This window comes from Suncus etruscus, chromosome 8, assembly GCF_024139225.1.
Source record: "Suncus etruscus isolate mSunEtr1 chromosome 8, mSunEtr1.pri.cur, whole genome shotgun sequence".
Taxonomy (NCBI): domain Eukaryota; kingdom Metazoa; phylum Chordata; class Mammalia; order Eulipotyphla; family Soricidae; genus Suncus; species Suncus etruscus.
In genome coordinates, this window is record NC_064855.1 from 19,162,694 (window position 1) to 19,183,617 (window position 20,924).

A 20,924-nucleotide genomic window follows, 5' to 3' on the forward strand; every position below is an offset into this window, starting at 1 on the left:
ATAAATAGATAAATAAAATACTTTGAATTATAGTAAAGAAAATGTAAAATCTTTTACATCTCTGTCTTGGATGAACCAACTAGTAATTCTATTTTTATTTATTTATTTATTGTGCCAAGATGGAACTCAGGGCTTAAGTCAACCACATCCCTGGCCTGAAATCCTGATGATATCACAACAGATAGGGCATTTGCCTTGCACTCAACTGACCTGGGACCATCCCTGGTTCAATCCCCAGCATCCCATATGGTTCCCAGAACCTGCCAGGAATGATTTCTGTGCACAGAGCTAGGAGTAACCCCTGAGCACTGCCACTTGTGGCCCAAAAAACAAACCAAACCAAAAAAAAAAAAATAATAATAAAAAACTATTAAATCTGAGGTCAGAACTTTTCTAGACACGAATATGTTCCTTGTCTTACATTCTAGTAAACAAAGCTGTCACTATTCAACAGCTTTTTCCATCATAAAACCCATTTTCCCTCTGTTATGTAAAGCTTCTGAAATTCTATAGATTTCTCAACACATTTCATAAAAATATTTCATTAGACTTTCGCACTGTTTTTAGAGGATCTGAGTCCTATCAACTTCTTATCTCTTTTTTTTAAATTAAATCAAAAAAATTTTAATTAAAAAAAAAGGCCTAAATGAAAAGAATTTTATTTAAGGTTTAAATCTTTTTGTTACAAGTGGCTGTAACTGAGGTGTAGGTTCTTTTTGGCCACAAGTTTAGAGGATACATATGTACCTTCTGATTTACCTTTTACAGTTCCTTTACTTCTTCGTATCTGCATGATAGCCTAGCGAAAGCTTTTATTATTTGCTTTTTTGGGCCATACCCTTTGACCATCAGGAATCACCCTTAGGTGTTACTCCTGGCTATGCACTCAGAAGTCATTCCTGGGTTAAGGGACCATATGGGACACAGGGGCATCTAACTTCGGTCCACCTAGTTTAGTGCACACAAGGCATACACCCTACTACTTGCACTACCATTCCGGCCCCAGCAATTTAAAAAAAAAGTGAAGAGAGTGTATAGAGTGGTTATACAGCAAGGAGAGTATTTGCTTCACACATAGCTAACCTGGGTTCAATCCCTGGCATCTAATATGGTTGCCTGAGCACTGTCATGAATAATTCCTCAGTGCAGAGCCAGAAGAAACCCCTGAGTATTACCAAGTGTGTCTCACATTTTTTAATTAAAAAAGTTTATTTTAAGTAATTGAATTTTGGTCATCTATGAGAAGGCAAATTTTCATGTCAGTTAGGTAGAGTGTTGGGTCTACTAATTCTTTTGTACTTCATGCTTCTCTTACTGTAGCAAGATGTGAGTGAATTTACACACAAGCTCCTGGATTGGCTGGAGGATGCGTTCCAGCTCGCTGTCAATGTTAAGTGAGTGGAGTCTTTGTCTCAGCACCTTCTGCCTCTCAGCGGTCCATTGAGTTAAGATGGGGTGACTACTTTGCTCCAGAAGAAATTGCTGGTCTTCACCAATCCTGGGGGCACTGCTTCAGTCATCATTTATCTCTACCTTGTTATGGTTCTTCTGAATACAGAGATAACAGTCATATCAGACTTTTTTTTTTTTTTAACTAAAAGTGCACTAATTAATTATAACCTGTGCTGTAAAATGTATAGTGAATTCAAATAAGAATCCTAGATGTGAGTATGGTTGTATTTGTCAGATGATTACATGCCATTTTATACTCTTTGTGAAGTCTCTGGACTACTGGACATAGCTTCGAGTCATTTCAGTCACTGACAAGTGAGACTCAGGAGTAAGAATAGACATATCTCTTCCCTAATATAGATGCTGAGAAATTGTGGGGGGGGGGGAGGTAGGGGTAAGGGTGGTAATTATTTTAACTCGAGATAGAAGAAATGTGAGTGCCAGAAAAGCAAAATAGGGCCCGGAGAGATAGCACAGCGGTGTTTGCCTTGCAAGCAGCCGATCCAGGACCAAAGGTGGTTGGTTCGAATCCCGGTGTCCCATATGGTCCCCCGTGCCTGCCAGGAGTATTTCTGAGCAGATAGCCAGGAGTAACCCCTGAGCACCGCCGGGTGTGGCCCCCCCCCCAAAAAAAAAAGACAAAAGCAAAATAGCAACCTCTGTAGTTAATACAAATTTAGTTGGGCTTGTGGAATTAACTATTTACATTCTTATTTCTGAATTTATGTATAAACACATGGGTTCATCTGAAAGTATGATTCTATCGCTAGACTTTCAGTTCTATAAGGCCAGGGATTATGTCTGACTGTGTCTAGAACTTAGCACAATACCAGACATACATCGTGGCAGTTAGTGTTTAATCTGATGCATTACTTACTTTAGGCTCTACCTGACTCTGTTGGGGGAAGGGATTGGTGCAGACATATGATTTTGCTTTGGAATAATGGGTGGGTCAGGTTTAGTATATTTATTTGATCCTGTAAAGATATAGAATCCTCTGTCTCCCCCTCTCCTTTTAATAGCAATCCCGGGAACAAGTCTGAAAATCCAATGGTGCAGCTCTTCTACGGTACTTTCCTCACTGAAGGGGTTCGTGAAGGTAAATTCTCTGCTCAAAATGTTTAGTCTAGCCTTGTGATCATGTCTTTTACTGGGTCTCTTACTTGGGGGAGGAAACAAAGTGAAAAGAACGAAAGTCAAATGGATTCAGATTTGATTGTTCCACTTCTAAGAAGTGTGGATTGTGGCAAACTACTTTATGCTTAGTCTTGGATTCTGTAAGCCAGGCACCCGGACTTTGTCTCAGAATTGTTTCATTAAATTGCACAGTATTGGATAATGTCAGACATATGATGCTGCTACTCTTTTTTTTTTCTGTTGGTTTTCATTTTTATGATATAATAATCTTAAAATGTTTTATTCAGACTGCCCAAAATGTGTAGAAGCTAATCTAAACTAAGTGCTGAACACATAACTTTTGTTTTCACCATAGAAATTTAGAATATATAAAACTGAGCAATTAAAAAAACTCCGAATTAAGTTCAGTTAAGTTCTGAGTTTCATTGAAAATGAATTCAGAAACCAGTATCCTCTGGCTGTCATTCCCCTCTACTATTTTGCCCTTCCTTTTTTAAAAATGTATTAATTAGCATTTTCACTATAAAGAAATAACATTTCTTTCTCTTATTAAAAATAAAAGTTGCTTTTTTTTTTTTTTTTAAATTTGGGTCATACCTACTATGTTGAGATTTATTTTGGTGGGCCCGGAGAGATAGCACAGAGGTGTTTGCCTTGCAAGCAGCCGATCCAGGACCAAAGGTGGTTGGTTCGAATCCCGGTGTCCCATATGGTCCCCCGTGCCAGCCAGGAGCTATTCCTGAGCAGACAGCCAGGAGTAACCCCTGAGCGCAGCCGGGTGTGACCCAAAAACCAAAAAAAAAAAAAAAAAAGAGATTTATTTTGGGCTTTGTGCTCATGAATCACTCCTGACAGTGCTCTGGGATCCAACCCAGGTCAACTGCAGGCAAGGCAGGTGCCTTACCTCTTGTACTAACACTTTAGTCCTAAGAAATAGCTTTTCTAAATATCATATAATCTAATGTGTGTTCAAATGACCAATTTGTTTTTAAGAATTGAATTTATTCATTTATTCTGGATGTGGGAGCACAGCTGGCAGTGTTCAGCTGCTACTCCAGACTTTCGGTGTTCAGTGTTATTCCTGATAATACTGGGGGAACTTGCCAGCCCAGGATTGAATCCAAGCCTGCATTATCCTGTGGAGGTAACTCTAGGGCCCAAGAAAGAACTTATTTTTACAATTCTTTAAAATCAGACACCAAGTATGCTTCACATAATGTCTGATTGTCTATCTTTCTATATTGTTGGCAATTCTTTAAAATCAGACACCAAGTATGCTTCACATAATGTCTGATTGTCTATCTTTCTATATTGTTGGCAGTGGGGCTGCTACCCAGGTTTAGTAGAATTTCCATGCCAGTAGTCAGAAAGGACAAAAGTTAAGAAGTTAGTGGCCCTGTGGTGTCAGGGGAAGAATAAAAAGGTTGGGAGTTGGTGGTTTGAGATAGCAGTATTATCATCTAATGCGAAACAATCTGTTTCTGTGCCCAGGAAAGCCCTTTTGTAACAATGAGACCTTTGGCCAGTATCCCCTTCAGGTAAATGGTTATCGCAACTTAGATGAATGTTTGGAAGGGGCCATGGTGGAGGGTGACATTGAGCTGCTTCCTTCCGATCATTTGGTGACGTATGGACAAGAGGTGAGTTGGACATTTCTGTTTACTGTGCCAGTGACAAGGCCAGTTAAGTGGAAACAGTGAGCTTCGGGGCGACCTTTGCCCATTGTGTGTTCAGTAACTGTTCACTTAAGGGAACTTGAGACTACTCTGACATCTCTCGAGTTGCCCTTGAGTTCATGAGTCTCCGTGTTTGAGCAAATATTTACTAAAAATGTGAATGTTAGCTAGTCATGTTAAGGTTGCATGTTACTGCCGATGTTTTAAGTATGATCAAGTTTTTCTCTTTCTGTTGAAGTCGTCCTGTGTCCGAGTAGGGAGAGCCTCACTGCCTCCATATTTTCGGAGGGTAAAAGCACAGTGATTGAGCCCATGGTATGCCACTTAGAATATTTTCCCTATTATAGTACTAACTGTTCTCAGTTGTAAATATCTGCCTTTGCTTTGAAAGTTTGGTGGTTTATTTATTCACTCATTTCAGTTTTCTTTCTTTTGATGGGTTGGAAAGGGTTCCGGAAACTACAGGAGATAGAGCGAGGGTAATGAAGACCTCAAAGTTGCCACAGGATTAAGAAATCAGTTCCCTTTGTAAACATGACTGTCAGTGCCCCTGGTTCAGATTGTCTTTCATCCTGCAGTGTGAAGCAAAAGTCTGACTCATTTCTTTCCACCTTAGTAAACAATTAGAAGATAAAGCTTTCAGTGACCAGCATTGTAAAGGTTCCCTAGCTTGTCCGGGGAAAGTAGACGGGGGAGGGGTGGGGGGGTGGGGGTGGAGTGTGAGAGCAGGTAGCATTGAACTTGCCCGTACATTTTCTTACAAATGGGAAGGAATGTATAGGAGTTTCCCAGACCTCTGGAGACCTTATATTCAAGATTGGAAAGCTTTTTATTTTGACAAGTTCAGAAATCACTGCTGGTGTAGATCGAGGCGGTTGCAGATTGTTCGCCACATGCAGACAGGGCATGTGAGGGTCCCAGCTGCCCCTTTGGTGAAGGAGCCTTTTAAAGCTTGACCTCACAGGCCACTGACATGGGGGTGAATTGGACATAGTCTGGTTTGGCTGTTCCTCCTCTGTGACCATAGCCACTTGTGATCTTCGTGTGAGTTTACTTTTTTCTGATACTCAGGATAACATCCTTTAGTAATTTGCTTGAGTTCTTTGCAAAGACTTGGGTACATTTCTAGAATTCAAAGCTATTTTTACCCCTCAAACTCTGAGAACTCATAATCATGAGGCTATGTCAGGTTTTCTTTTTAAACAAAGGGGAGTTTAGTGCTGATAAGCTAAAATATGACACACACATATGGGCACATTCATCTTTGGGCTGATTCATGAAGAATATGCTACTTGAATAGGCGAACTATTAAAGGTTTTGAGCCTTGTGAATACTTATGACTTAGTAAGTTTGTTACGTAGGTTCTTGGTGGCTCTCACATATTAAAATGCTTATTTCTTTTTAATTATGATTGCTTTGTTAATATGAGGTCACATGGTTGGCAATGGTTACAGTACAATAAGCACCACACCTAAGGAAAGGCCGAAGTGTCCTTCCATACTGCCCCTTCTCATCTCTGACTTGGAAATTTGGAATCTCTGGAAGAATGTTTAGCCACATTCCTTAAGAGGGAATGATTGAAGGTGGTCCTTTTCTTTAGTGTTGGGCTGTTTTTCTTTTAAGCACTTGTATGGGCTTGATATGGGTGAAAATTATATATCAAGAGAAGAAACTGTGATGAGAGATAGTTTAAATCAGGCTCTTGTAAGGTCTTTGAATTAACTTCTTTCTCCACATGTCTTCTGCTCCTGGCCTATAGCGTTGGTTTACAAAGCTACCTCCCGTATTGACCTTTGAACTCTCAAGATTTGAGTTTAATCAATCACTGGGTCAGCCAGAGAAAATTCACAATAAGCTGGAATTTCCTCAGATTATTTATATGGACAGGTGAGTTCTCTGGTGACTATCTTCATGCTGTGTTGCAGTGGCAGAAATGAATGTGGATGAAGTGCTTTGTGCGTTGTGATCATCCAGGGCCTTCCTACAGCTTCATTACTCAGACTGTCACCCACAGATAAGAAGCTTCACCATTGCTCTGAGAGCTTCAGTGCAAACCCTTAGGCCCAGAATAGATCCATTGAATCCCTCTTTTGCTGATATTTTTTGTACCTGAAATATAAATCCATAAGCATAACTTTTAAATATCAGGATTAACTGTAATAAACACAATAAATCATATTTGGGTGAATTTTCATTTACTCTCAGATACATGTATAGGAGCAAAGAGCTCATTCGCTCTAAGAGGAAATGTATTCGGAAGTTGAAGGAGGAAATAGCAATTCTGCAGCAAAAACTGGAAAGGTGAGTGTTGGACACTTTTGCAGTTAGAAATGTAAAAGTTACACAAAAATGAACAGTGGACCAGGGAGTGGGTTGTTGAGGCCAAGTGTGTGCTCTGCATGTTGGAGCCCCAGGTTTCATTCTCAGCACTTCTGGGTGTGGCCTCCAAAACAAAACTAAGTCCCCTTAAAAAGGGGGTTAAAGGCCAGAATTTTTATGCTTATCATTTAATTCGTTTTTAAGTGTCCAGTAGTGCATTTCTATTTATTTATTTATTTATAAATTTGGTTTTTGGGCCACCCCAGCAGTGCTCAGGGGTTATTACTGGCCGGAGAATGTTGTGAATCTTTACTTTTGTAGTTAAAAGAACTTTTGCCTTTGAATTGTATATCTGCAGCCTTGAGGAATAAATTTTCCCTCTTGCCCCAAATGCCAGGCTGTCCCAACCAGCCGAGTTAACACTACTGTCTTCACCTCTTAGGTACGTGAAGTACGGCTCAGGTCCCACTCAGTTCCCACTCCCAGACATGTTGAAATACGTCATTGAATTTGCTAGTACAAAACCTGCCTCCGAAAACGCCCCATCTCAGAGTGACACTCATGTACCATCGCCACACTCCTCAGCATGCTGCCCAGCTTCTGACGCAGCGTCCGAGGAGAGGTAATGAAGACCAGTTTGTAAGTGGGGTGTTTGGGGGTTCTGTTTGCCTCTATGATTGTTTAGGACTAACCTTTCCTTCTGAGTGACATTCCCTCTCCGCAAAAGAATTCAAGTATGTGGGCTCTTTGGGGGGAAGATTTGTTAAATCTCACATGTTTAGCAATCTTTCTAATGCCCATCTATGCATTTTATCTTGGACCCAGGATGGCTAGGATTATTTCTGAAACCTCTTTTAACTATCTGGAATAGTTCATGCTTCACTAGTGCTGTGGTGCTGAGTTGGTTGTAGGCTGGCCACAGTTCCAGGCCTGCCTCTTCTCTTGCACATAAGAAGGCACTACAAGAGGTTAGAGGCCAGAGCCATAGGCTCAGGTTTAAATTCTTATCATTAGTTGGGTGAATTTGAGTTTCTTTATTTCGCTATCCCTTAGGTTTGTAATGGGTATGAAAATCAGGACAGTAATAGTTTCTGCCTCTTAAGCAATTTTTGTTAAAGGATGCCTATAAGAAAAAAGGCTTGACTCTACTTTTGAAGAGCACATACTCAATAATAGCTATTTTTCATTTAATAATAATATTTCAGAATAATTTTTTTGTTTATTTGGGTGGGGGAGAGGCACATCCAGTGGCACTTGGGTTTCTCTTGGCTCTGTGCTCAGAAATCACTCCTGAAAAATAAAAAGAAAGAAAGAAATTACTCCTGGCAGGTTCAAGGGGACCGTATGGAATGCCTGGGATTGAACCTAGTCGATAGTTGACCGCATGCAGGGCAGATGTCCTATCCACTGGGACATCGCTCCCACCTCTAGTTGTATTTTTGCATATTGCACCAGGTGTCTGTCTTTAGTATCTTTGGGGAACTACCATTTGAGCATGATTTCTGTTTTCCTTCAGTACAAGTAACGAAAACCCTTCTCACGATGTTGAAAGCACATTTTCTTCAGAAGATTCATTACTCCAGCTTAAGACAAGGAATAAGCCCCATTCGTCTTCTCGGCCTTCCTTGGAAATGCCTGCACACCCAGCTCCTCGGACCATCACAGATGAGGAGATGAATTTTGTGAAGACCTGTCTTCAGAGGTGGAGGAGTGAGATTGAACAAGATGTACAAGGTTGGCAGCTTTGAAATTGCCTGGGTCCGGGGATGTGGCACAGTAGTTAGAGCACTAGCTTGCATGCATGAAGCCCTGGGTTTGAGTCCCAGCACCAGCAGAACAAATAATTTGTAACTCTGGCCCTTTTCTATTGGAAAACTTGATTGTTTGGCAACATGGGCTCACTTCCTGTCATTGCTGTGTATGTGGTTGAACTTGGTCCCAGTAGTTGTGAGTTTGAGTTGTAGTTAGGCAACTGTGCAAAGATCTTACTTAGATTCCTTCATCAAAACATCTGGGAATTCCTGGGACATTTGGGGTTCTTCCAATCTTCCACTTTGGAAACCATAACTGTCCTAGCTGACTCCCCTTTTCAGAGTCCTTTATTAGTAAAGTATATTTCACCAAAGGCTGGTAAGGCAGAGGGTATTGCAGCATGCACAGTGTGAAGTGGAATCATTTTGGCCTCTTTCTCAAGGGGTTGTTTGGGCATTATCTCCTCTTCCCTCCTCTTATCTGGATAAGTAAAACATCCAGATTTCTCCCAAGTTGTTAGTCACAGGATTCTAGCCCTGCCTTTTGCTCTGCCTTCTCCTTTCAAGTCCTTGATATATAGTTTAATACCCAAGTAACCCACTGGGCTCTTTTCCTAAAGAGATTTTTGTTCCCTCATTAAGAAATTTTAGTGCAGGCCAGAGTGATAGCACATCAGGTAGGGTGTTTGTCTCGCATGCATCCAACCTGGATTCAGTTCCCAGCATCCCATATGGACCCCTGAGCACAAGCCAGGAATAACCCATGAATACCACTAGGTGTGGGTCCCCAGTAAAAGAAATTTTAGTGCTGAGTTTCAAAAATTTTTTTATTTATTTATTTATTTTTTGGTTTTTGGGTCACACCCGGCATTGCTCAGGGGTTACTCCTGGCAGGCACGGGGGACCATATGGGACACCGGGATTCGAACCAACCACCTTTGGTCCTGGATCAGCTGCTTGCAAGGCAAATGCTGCTGTGCTATCTCTCCAAGAGATCATTTTTTAATAATAATATCCTCTTTTGCTATTACCTCTCTCTTGAATGCTATAAGATTATGTTTAATTGCATTAAACTAAAAGCTTTCATTACCTAAAGCACAGGCTGCTTTTAAAACCTTACACTCGGGCTAAGGAGATATACAGAAAGTGAGGTGCTTGACTTGCTTGCAGCAAACCCAGTTCTAGCTCAATCTCTGGGAATACATACTGTTCCCGGTGTACCACCAGGTATGGCCAAGAATTTTTGGTTTTGATTTTGCGGCCACACCCGGTGATGCTCAGGGGTTAATCCTGGCCATGTGCTTAGAAATCACTCCTGGCTCAAGGGACCATATGGGACACTGGGGGATAGAACAGCGATCTGTCCTAGGTCAGCCGCATGCAGGGCAAACGCCCTGCTGCTGCACCACTGCTCTGGCCCCCTTCTCCCAATTTTTTAAATGTAAAAGACTTACTTTCCCCAATTTTTTTTTAAATGTAAAAGACTTACTTTCTTGTGGTTCATGGATTAAAATAGCAATCATCAGAACTTCAGATAAGCAGTACTTGGCTTAGTTTTAGCAGCTTATGTGTTTGAGACCAATTTACTAATCGCCTTTTTTTTTTTTTAACAGACTTAAAGAATTGTATTGCAAGTAGTTCCCAAACTATTGAGCAGATGTACTGTGATCCTCTTCTTCATCAGGTAATGAAAATGGATGGGAAAGTAATCAAGTTATGTCCTGGTTGTAATTATAGATACAAAATTAAAATGTGATGGCTTTCGGGCCCGGAGAGATAGCACAGTGGCGTTTGCCTTGCAAGCAGCCGATCTAGAACCAAAGGTGGTTGGTTCGAATCCCGGTGTCCCATATGGTCCCCCGTGCCTGCCAGGAGCTATTTCTGAGCAGACAGCCAGGAGTGACCCCTGAGCACCGCCGGGTGTGGCCCAAAAACCAAAAAAAAAAAAAAAAAAAAAAATGTGATGGCTTTCTTTGGAACCAAATGGGAATATAAGAAATATAAGAATGAAATGGCTCTATTTTTGTTTTGTTTTGGGATTTTGGGTGGGGGGAGGAGGACACGACAGATGTTCTAGCCTTGCTCCTGGCTCAGTGCTAAGGACCATATGGTGCCAAGATTGAGCCAAGATCAGCTACATTAAAGGCATGTATCTTTACTTCTGTACTAGCTCTCCAGCCCCGTTACTCTGGTTATTTTAGGTTAAACAAGCAAAAGTCTCTTAACTTTCAAACTGTTTTGTTTTGTGATCACACCCAATGGTGCTCAGGAATTACTACTGTTTGTGCTCTCAGGAATCATTCCTAGTGGACTCAGGAGAACATATGGGATGCCGGAGATCAAACCCAGGTTGGCCTTGAGCAAGGCAAGTGCCCTACCCACGGTATTATCATTCCTGCCCCACAATAGATAATTTTTACCACCAATAAAATATGGCAAGGTACTGATTATGACTAAGTTGGATTGGACCCTGTGGCTTACTTTTTATACCAGTATTTAAAACTTGAAACGTCATTCTGTTCTTATTCTCTACGCTGCAAATGTACATGCTGTCCAAATGGTGAAACCAACAGGTGTCTAGTTAAAAGAGTTTTTATTAGAACAAAGAGATAGAACAGAGGTTAAAGTGCTTTCCTAGTATAGAGCCAGCCCAGGTTTGATCTTCAGTACCTCATGATCCCACTCTTATCACCTGAGCATAGAGCTGGGAGTGGCCTTTGAGCAGATAGATAAATCTATCCCAGACAAATAAATGGATGATTGCATTACAGTAAGAAATATGGGGGGGTGCTCGCTTCGGCAGCACATTTACTAAAATTGGAACGATACAGAGAAGATTAGCCTGGCCCCTGCGCAAGGATGACACGCAAATTTGTAAAGCGTTTCAAATTTCTTAAAAAATAAGGAAATACAGAGGGCAGAGTGAGAGAGTTCAATGGGGGAAGGTGCTTGCCTTTCGTTTGGCTCACCCAGGCTTGATCCTCGGCACTCTAGATGGTCCTTAGAACACCTCCAGGAATGATCTCTGAGTACTAAACCAGGAGTAAGTCCTCATCACTGCCATGTGAGGCCCAAAAACAACCAAAAAAAAAAATTACAGAGCACATACAACTGATTTCAGAATTAAAGACACTGACTTAAATTTTGGTACCAAATACAAGAAGCAGAGGACCAGATAGCTGCTTAGCGGACTGCAGGACCCAAATATTGGAAACACTTTTCCTTCATTAAGGGATCAAAATGAATAGATGGAGACTATTGTAGTTTCCAATTGGTAGTCATGGAATTTAGAAATGGAACAGTCCTGAAGAAAGACCTGTAGTTTTCTTTTAAAGATTAGTGAACTGGGGCTGGAGCAATAGTGCATTTGCCTTGCTTGCGGCTGACCCAGCGTCCTATATGGTCCCCCAAGCCAGGAGCACAGCCAGAAGTAAGCCCTGAGCATCACTGGGTGTGGCCCCAAAACAAAAGACTAGTGAACTGCGACATAATCAGTAGGTTCCAACGAAGTTATTTTGTCCATAAACCAAAATGTTGTTATATGAACTTAATATCAAACCCACGTCTACACCCAATTTTCCTATTTCAAAAGTTGGGAGTAATTTTTTTTTCTTTTTTTTTTTTTTTGGGCCACACCCGTTTGATGCTCAGGGGTTACTTCTGTCTAAGCACTCAGAAATTGCCCCTGGCTTGGGGGGACCATATAGGACGCTGGGAGATCGAACTGCGGTCCTTCCTTGGCTAGCGCTTGCAAGGCAGACACCTTACCTCTAGCGCCACTTCCCTGGCCTCTGGGAGTAATTTTAATCACTGAAACTTTGTTGCATCATCTTTGCTTAATCTCACATGGGACTGCACCTTCTGACTTCAGGTGCCTTATCGCCTACATGCAGTTCTGGTTCATGAAGGACAAGCAAATGCTGGCCATTACTGGGCCTATATCTACAATCATGCCCGACAAGTTTGGCTCAAGTACAACGACATCTCAGTTACTGAATCTTCTTGGGAAGAACTTGAAAGAGATTCTTATGGAGGACTAAGGAATGTTAGCGCTTACTGTCTGATGTACATTAACGACAAGCTGCCCAACTTTAATGCAGGTAAAAGTATCTTCATAGGAGCTAGAGACAGTGGAGTGAGGTGCTGAAGTAGAGGTCTATTCAAAGGAAGCAGCGTATGGCTCTCAGAAATTTAAACTGGGAGGGGGCCCTGGGAAGTGGCTAGGTGGTATAGTGTCTGCCCCCCAAGTTCTGTCATAGAACTTCTCCACAGTGAGTGCCCGCACCACTGTCATCTGCAAGACCCCTACACCATGTCTTCCTAGTTTTTTATTTCTTATTCTAGTGATATCCTGTGCACATATTTGAGCTCCTTTTAAGGATAGCTGAATTTTATAAGTGTTTTTACCTAAACTATTTCACATTTCCTATAACGTTACCACTCACGCTAAGGGCAACAATGATTGTATTTTGCTCTTTAGTACACATCTTTGAAAAAGGAAGAGGGAGGGGGCTGGAGCAATAGTACAGTGGTAGGGCATTTGCCTTGCACATGGCCATGCCAGGAGTGATTTCTGAGCTTTGAGCCAGGAGTAACACCTGAGCGCTGCAAGTGTGACCGCAAAACAAAACAAAACAAAACAAAAAGACAAAAAAAGGAAGAGAGGATAGGAATTTGTGTTTTGTTTTAGGGTCCACCCCCAGCGATGCTGGTTGTCTGGGGCCTTTCACATTTTCCAGCTGAGGCTCGAGTTGGTACAGAAGTAGCAAGCCCATGATTCAAATTTGTTCCAACTGGAAATTCTGTCTTCTTTTCCATTTACATTATTTTCCTTTTATATCTTCTGTGAGAGGTCTCATGGCTATCAGCAGTTCACACATTGAAGGTCTGAACAAAAGAAGCCTTTTTACTTTTATTTTTCTAACTCTGCTCCATGGTACAATTAAGAGACCATGTAAGCATTGTAACTAGGCAGCCCTTTGTCTTTCTGACTTGCTGTTGTGATTAAGCCGTAAGGCATGGAGAACAGGAACACTTACCAAAAGCTGGTCTTCATAATTGCATGTTTGCATTGTGGAGGCAGGAACAGCTGTTTGTGGGAGTTTCTGCACAGAGAACTAGCTAGCTATAAGGAATCTGTAGACTTTGATATTAAATATATGGCTCTTTTTTTTTTTTTTTTTTTTTTTGGTTTTTGGTTTTTGGGTCACACCCGGCGGTGCTCAGGGGTTTCTCCTGGCTGTCTGCTCAGAAATAGCTCCTGGCGGGCATGGGGGACCATATGGGACACCGGGATTTGAACCAACCACCTTTGGTCCTGGATCAGCTGCTTGCAAGGCAAACGCCGCTGTGCTATCTCTCCGGGCCCGGCTCCTTTTTTTTTTAATAGTGGTCTCACGTGTCACTATTAGGACTCAGGGGCACTTCCAGCAGAGCACATCCACTAGCTTGCAATGCTCAGTGACCATGCCATGCCAGGGATTAAAGTCATTGTCCTATGCATGTGAAACATTCTCTGCTACTTGGCTTAGCTCCCTGATACCTCTTTTTTTCCCTTCTTTGCCTCTCTCTTTTTATTTTGGGCCATACAGTGATGCTCAGGAATCATTCCTGGAGGGCTTGGGGATAGTATGGGATACTGGGGATCAGGCCCAGGTTGTCACATACAAGGCAAGTGCCTTAACCACTGTATTATCAGTCCAGCCCTCTGGTCCCTCATTTTTACATTATAGACACAAACAAGTAGATACTCATCTGCTTGGCTAAAATATATATATAGTTAATAGCAGACAGTAAATAGATGCGTCATTCTGCTGTTTGGTGTTAGTTGGTTGGTTACAAGGTTAGAAATGGAATTTAAAGGGCCAGAGCAATAGCACAGTGGGTAAGGCGAACCCGGGTTCTATCCCCAGCATCCCATATGGTCCTCTGATGCTGCCAAGAGTGATTTCTGAGTTTAGAGCCAGGGGTAACTTCTGAGCATTGCCAGCTATGACCCAAAAAAACAAAAATAAAAAAAGAAAAGAAAAAAATGGAATTTAATGTGTTCTTGCCATTTTTCATTAAAGCGTTGAGTGAACCAGGGCCTTTTTGACCACCTAACCATCGTACCAACTTGCTTTCTGTTAGCACTTGAAACTTGAGGCAGTATGAAGCCTTGAAATACATCCCTAATCCTGCACATGGATATTATTATCAGTGATGGATGCAGTAGTTAGTCCCACTGATTCAAAAAAAAAAAAAAAAATGGGTGTTTTGAAATTTCTGCTAGATCTAACGATTTTTGAATTTCTAAAAAAATGTTTAGATCATTCTTAGTCTTTTTGGACAGTGATTGCCTTGCACTTATATTCATTCATTTGTTCATTCATTCACCGGATATTCAGTGAGTACTTATCTCAGATTTGCCAGAGGTGGTATTATTGGTGTACAATGAGTAATGACTGTAAAAGTGTTAACATTTCCAATGGGTCACATATGTATGTGGTTTTCATTAGAGGTAAAAGTGAAGCCTGTGTCTACTTTCCTTTCTGGAAAGGACTCCAGTTCCCCAGAACCTTTTTGCTAGGTGGTTTTCCATTTGAATGCCTTTGTTCTTTCTCAGATGCAGCCAAGAATGAATCAGATGAGATGCTCGGAGAAGTGGAAGCTCTGTCTGTCGAACTTAAGCATTACATTCAGGAAGACAACTGGAGATTTGAGCAGGAGATTGAGGAATGGGAAGAAGAACAGTCCTGCAAAATCCCTCAGATGGACTCTTCATCCAGTTCAGCATCCCAGGAGTTCTCCTCATCACAAGGTACCCGAGGGGAACAGCCATCTACCCCAGTCCTGCCTTCCCCCTACTACTGGGCACCTCCATACCAGTTTGTGCAGTGGACTCACACAAACAGATGGACGTAGGTGGTCACAAAACAGCCAGAAAAGAGTTATGGCTTTGGAATCTGATTTCTGATAAGCAGAGAATCAGGAAAGCTCAGTGCCTGTACTTTCAGCCTGTTTAATTTTTACTCACTTCTCTGGATTGTTCTAGCTGCGATGGCGAACCTATGGCACGCGTACCAGCTGTGGCACACAAAGGCCTTGCAGCTGGCACATGGGAAGGTCTGCAATTAATAAATATATAAAATTTATAAAGAGTTTTTAGATACTAAAATCTAGTTACTTAAGGTTTAATTGACATGCTGGCACTTTGAGGAAATTCTTTGGTTTTGTGGGGCAGTTTGGGCACTCAGGCTCAAAAAGGTTAGCCATCACTGTATCTAGGGGGACTCCATCATACAATCAGCAGATGTATCTATAACTGCTTTCTCCTTACATATTTTATGAGAACTATTGTGTAAGGCAGGGGTCTCAAACTCAATTTACCTGGGGGCAGCAGGAGGCAAAGTTGGGGTGAGGCAGGACCGCATAAGGGATTTCGCTTATCGAATATTCGCAATAAAAAAATCGCATTAGTGGGCCAGGAGAGATAGCATGGCGGTGTTTGCCTTGCAAGCAGCCGGTCCAGGGCCTAAGGTGGTTGGTTCGAATCCCGGTGTCCCATATGGTCCCCCATGCCTGCCAGGAGCTGTTTCTGAGCAGACAGCCAGGAGTAACCCCTGAGCACTGCTGGGTGTGGCCCAACAACAACAACAAAAAAAATCACATTAAACATTTGCATACCCCGAACGGAACTGCTCGGGGTATGCTAATGTATAATGCGATTTTTATTGCAATTATTTGGTAAGCGAATTATCACAAATACTGCGATATTTGAAGACCAGCCTCGGGCCACAAAATGTTGTTTGGAGGGCCGCAAATGGCCCGTGGGCCTCGAGTTTGAGACCCCTGGTATAAGGTGACCATCCCATGGTGGTTCTTAGAAAACCTTCTTGGGGGAAAAAAAAAAAAAGAAAAACACACCTTCTTGGCCTAAGGCAGTGCTTCTCAATTATTTTCTGTCATGCCCCCCCCAGGAAGAAGAAAACATTTTTCGAACCCCCTGCGCGACTGTAAATAGTATCTTTATTAAAAGAACTTTAACCTGCAAAACAAAAATATATAAAATAATTTGAGCTGATTTTTTTTTTTTAATCAGATGTGATGTCTGAATTAATGGCTACAATGAGCACGTTTTGCAATGCATAGCTTTTCGAAGCGGGGTTTGAAGCAGGACACAGCTACTCTCAGCTCCAGAGACATAAACACGGGGCTTAGCTTGTTATAACCGTGTTTGCCGAAGTCAAACGCTCCTTTAGAGAGCCTCAGGGGTGCGCCCCACTACCACTGGCCTAAGGACATAGAAAAAAGTTGGAAGTGCATTCAGTTTCACAGAATCCTAAACGAGTCTTGCTGAAGTAGTGTTTCTTCATTACTAATGGGAATGGGGGCCTGTTTTGAAAAATTTTTAAGATCTAGGGCTGGAGCAATAGCACTGCAGGTAGGATGTTTTCTTTACACGTGGCCAAACTGAGTTTGATTCTCCGTATCCCATATGGTCCTCTGAGTCTACCAGGAGTCATTTCTGAGCACAGAGCCAGGAGTAACCCATGAGTGCCACCAGGTGTGGCCCATAAACAAAACAACACAAAATAAAATTGTTTTTAAAATTTTATTAGAAGGCTTGCATATTAAACTTGGCATTCATGTTGTTCACCTCTGACAGTGTCTGAGGGGCTAATTGCTATTTTTTTTTTTGATCCTTTTACCAGAGCCAGGGTCAGTCTCCTCTCACGCAGCTCGCAGCCTGTCATCTGAGCATGCTGTGATCGTGAAGGAGCAGACGGCTCAAGCCATTGCCAACACGGCACGTGCCTATGAGAAGAAAGGCGTGGAGGCTGCCCTGAGCGAGGTACAGCTGCCCCGTTCTCTCCCCTACTCAAAATTCCCTCCTCTGCTGCATTTAACCAGTGTTTTCCCCTCCTTTCTTTCTCCTGTCTCTTTCCTCTACGCTCTCTCCACTACACTCTGCGGCCACAGCATAAGGAAACCGACCCCACCAGGCCCCTGGAAACAAAGCTTGCAGAGCCATCAGAACAGCCCCCTGAGGCTGCTGGCACAGAGGCTGCTCCTGAGCCTAATTCTGAGGTGTCTGAAGTGGAGATCCCCAGTGTGGGGAGGATTCTGGTTAGATCTGATGCAGATGGCTATGACGAGGAGGTACAGACCTGAGAGTGCAGGATTGAGCTCTTTGTTGTCCATCTCAAGTTCTGTCTGTCTCGTGTGGCTCCACTTCCTTTTTTTCCTTAAGGTGTCTGGGAATAGCTAATATCTTCCTCTGGAAATAAATAATGGGCCTTATCTGCTTTTAACTTCAGTTATGATTCTTTTTAAAAAATTTTTTGGGGCCGGGCGGTGGCGCTAAAGGTAAGGTGCCTGCCTTGCCTGCGCTAGCCTCGGACGGACCGCGGTTCGATCCCCCGGCGTCCCATATGGTCCCCCAAGCCAGGAGCGACTTCTGAGCGCATAGCCAGGAGTAACCCCTGAGCGTCACCGGGTGTGGCCCAAAAACCAAAAAAAAAAAAAAAAAAATTTTTTGTTTCCCGCTCGTATGTTTTTCCCAGTGTCTGTCTAGTGATACGTATATAGGGATGACTGCAGAGTCTCGGTGGCTTGGGAAAGTAGGTTTTTGTTCCTCTGGAAATCGGGGTCCCCAAATTGCCTTTTGATTTTTAAGTTAGGACTGTTTTGTTTGGATCCTGTTGGTCCACTGCCTTCCCTTCAGATATAAATAAATGTCTCAGCTGTGCATTAAAAAAAAGTGACAGAGGTGATTGTTTTCATTCTGAAGCTTTAGGAAAAGCTGTGAAATTACGCGTTCACTTATGTTTTGCATTTGCTCTGAACATGCACAGTTATGAGTCCTTGGCCCTTAGGTTTCTGAGGGGACATTCTTATGGGACATAGTTTTAGGCACTGAAAGGTTATTTCTGAATGCATTTGTGTACCTGCCCTGGTCCCCCTCCCCCCTTTTGCTTTTTGGATTTTGGATCATACCTGGTGGCGCTCATGGTTTACTCCTGACTGCACTCCTGGCAGGCTCAGGAGACCATATGGGTTGCTGGGAATCGAACCACCATCAGTCCCGAGTTCATGTGCAAGGCTAACGCCCTACCACTGTGCTATCTCTCTGTCCCAGCCCTCCCTCATTTCCTAATTATTTTTACTCAGTAATTTAGGCGCCATACCCAGTGGTACTCGGGACTTACTTCTGGCTCTGCTCAGGGCTTACTCCTGGCAGTTCTCAGGGGCCATATTTTGTGCCAGGAATCAAACTGAAGATTGAACCAGGGTTAACCATAAGCAGCATAGGAAACTTTAATGTTGCTGATCTCTCCACCTCTCTAGACTCTTTGTGTGAGTCTGTGTGTGTGTGTGTATGTGTGGGAAACTTTAATGTTGCCAGTCTCTCCAACCCTCCGTCCATCTGTGTGTGTGTGTGTGTGTGTGTGTGTGTGACTTCAATGTTGCCAGTCTCTCCAACCCTCCAGACTGTGTGTGTGTGTGAGAGAGAGACTTTAATGTTGCCATTCTCTCCAACCCTCCATCCATCTGTGTGTGTGTGTGTGTGTGTGTGTGTGTGAGAGAGAGAGAGAGAGAGAGACTTCAATGTTGCCAGTCTCTCCAACCCTCCATACTCTGTGTGTGTGTCCATCTGTCCGTCCGTCCACACTCAGCTGTTCAGGGCTTAAGGGATCACTCCTGATAGTACTTGAGACCATATAAGATGCCGGGGATCAAGCCTGGGTTGGTGGCATGCAAGGCAAGCACCCTACCCACTGCTCTAACACTGATCATCTGGTCTCTGAGATTTTTAACTGTTGCCAGTTCATCCTAGTAAAACTCTAGGGTGCTTACATCTTTGGGCTGTTGCTTCCAAACACTGGGTCTAGTTTGGAATTCTCACCACAAACACTCACTTCCTCCCTGAGAGCTATAATTTAACTCTCTGCTCTGTGGAAGCTATTTTTAGGTTTGTGTCTTAATTTATCTGCTAAATTGGAGAGCTCAGGGAGGACACACTAGTCTTGGGTGAGGTCCTGGGTGCAGCAGGGTGGGATGGGGCTGGACAAGTAGGAGGGAGCATTTGAAGTTTGACCCGAAGCAGCTCAGGCTTGAGCGGTACAGGACTCTGTCACCCATGGCTGTCTGCTTGCCCATTCTCCCCTGCAGTCTCCTCTTGAACCTTTGTTTCTCTCTCCTTTCTCTGTGTCGTGTGCCCTCCGGTGGCAGGTGATGCTGAGCCCCGCCATGCAAGGGGTCATCCTGGCCATAGCTAAAGCCCGGCAGACCTTTGACCGGGACGGGTCTGAAGCAGGGCTTATAAAGGTACCTCTGCTTTTTCCTTTCTGTTCCTTCCTTGTACCACGTAGAGACAGTAACACAGTTCACTGGTGACAAGTGGGTGGAAAATGGCTTTCATTAAAGGCAAACATAGCATTTCCTGTCTGGTTGACAGAGAGGGCCACATCCTGATGTGCTCGTGCAGCCTGGTGGGGACAGGAGTGAGGGCACTGCCTTTCTAATTCTACCCCAAGCCCCAGGTCTTTCTGGCCTTGGAAAAATGGCTCATCAAGACTGTGAATGAGGGGCCGGAGAGATAGCATGGAGGTAGGGCATTTGCCTCGCATGCAGAAGGATGGTGGTTCGAATCCCGGCATCCCATATGGTCCCCTGAGCCTGCCAGGAACAATTTATGTAGTTGTTGATTATTGTTATTATTAAATATTGGTTGTTTGGAGAACTGTGAGAAAAAAGGACCTGATGAGTATAGACTCTATACTCATAGACTCTAGAGGATCTTTTTTTTCCTTTGGATTTTGGGTCACTCAACGATGCCCAGGGATTATTCTTGACTCTTTACTCATGAATTACTCCTGGCAGTAATTCTTGCTTGGGGAACCACATAGGATGCAGCTGGGGAATGCTGCATGCAAGACAAATAATGTACCTACTCGACTATTGTTCTGGCTCCTCTGATGAGCATAGAAATGTTTGTGGTGCCAGAGTGGTAGAGGAATTTAATCGCTTACACACTTAACATCTCTACACTTGCCTCAATCAAAGTTTCTGAGGAATCTTTTTAGGGTTCTAAAGGCCTCTAACCTTTCTCTGTTAGTTTCTATGGGCAAAAGCCCCACTGCCTCCTTTTCTCAAACTGAGTCTGTCTTTAACAGGCATTCCACGAGGAGTACTCCAGGCTTTATCAACTCGCCAAGGAGACCCCCATGTCTCACAGTGATCCCCGACTTCAGCATGTGCTCGTCTACTTCTTCCAGAATGAAGCGCCTAAAAGGGTAGTAGAACGGACCCTTCTGGAACAGTTTGCAGATAAAAATCTTAGCTATGATGAAAGGTGAGAAGGCAGCACCCCACATCCTGGGCCCACTTTTCCAGTCTCGGATGCAGAGAGCCCACATTTTGGCCCTTTGTCCTGAGCAGGTCCATCAGTATTATGAAGGTGGCACAAGCTAAGCTGAAGGAGATTGGTCCAGATGACATGAATATGGAAGAGTATAAGGTAAAGTCTTTTGGAGCCGGAGCTATAGTGCAGCTCAGTAGGGTGTTTGCTTTGCATTTGGCCAACCCCTGGACTTCAATTCCTGGC

General features: G+C 43.1%; 1 protein-coding gene and 1 non-coding gene across 2 annotated transcripts in view; both read left to right on the forward strand.

The window, feature by feature from the left end:
- The window catches only part of USP28 (ubiquitin specific peptidase 28), a 60,382-nt gene that overhangs the window by 32,040 nt on the left and 7,418 nt on the right, over positions 1 to 20,924 (forward strand). The window contains exons 8-22 of the mRNA XM_049778695.1: positions 1,321 to 1,394; positions 2,475 to 2,551; positions 4,081 to 4,229; positions 6,025 to 6,152; positions 6,471 to 6,566; positions 7,027 to 7,206; positions 8,101 to 8,318; positions 9,949 to 10,019; positions 12,207 to 12,435; positions 14,940 to 15,134; positions 17,029 to 17,168; positions 17,297 to 17,476; positions 19,550 to 19,645; positions 20,494 to 20,672; positions 20,759 to 20,837. Of these exons, the coding sequence (XP_049634652.1) occupies positions 1,321 to 1,394; positions 2,475 to 2,551; positions 4,081 to 4,229; positions 6,025 to 6,152; positions 6,471 to 6,566; positions 7,027 to 7,206; positions 8,101 to 8,318; positions 9,949 to 10,019; positions 12,207 to 12,435; positions 14,940 to 15,134; positions 17,029 to 17,168; positions 17,297 to 17,476; positions 19,550 to 19,645; positions 20,494 to 20,672; positions 20,759 to 20,837 (2,091 nt within the window). The remainder of the gene's footprint in view (positions 1 to 1,320; positions 1,395 to 2,474; positions 2,552 to 4,080; positions 4,230 to 6,024; positions 6,153 to 6,470; positions 6,567 to 7,026; positions 7,207 to 8,100; positions 8,319 to 9,948; positions 10,020 to 12,206; positions 12,436 to 14,939; positions 15,135 to 17,028; positions 17,169 to 17,296; positions 17,477 to 19,549; positions 19,646 to 20,493; positions 20,673 to 20,758; positions 20,838 to 20,924) is intronic.
- LOC126016966 (U6 spliceosomal RNA) lies at positions 11,123 to 11,229 on the forward strand. The gene has a single exon (XR_007498646.1). It is a non-coding gene; the product is annotated as a U6 spliceosomal RNA (small nuclear RNA).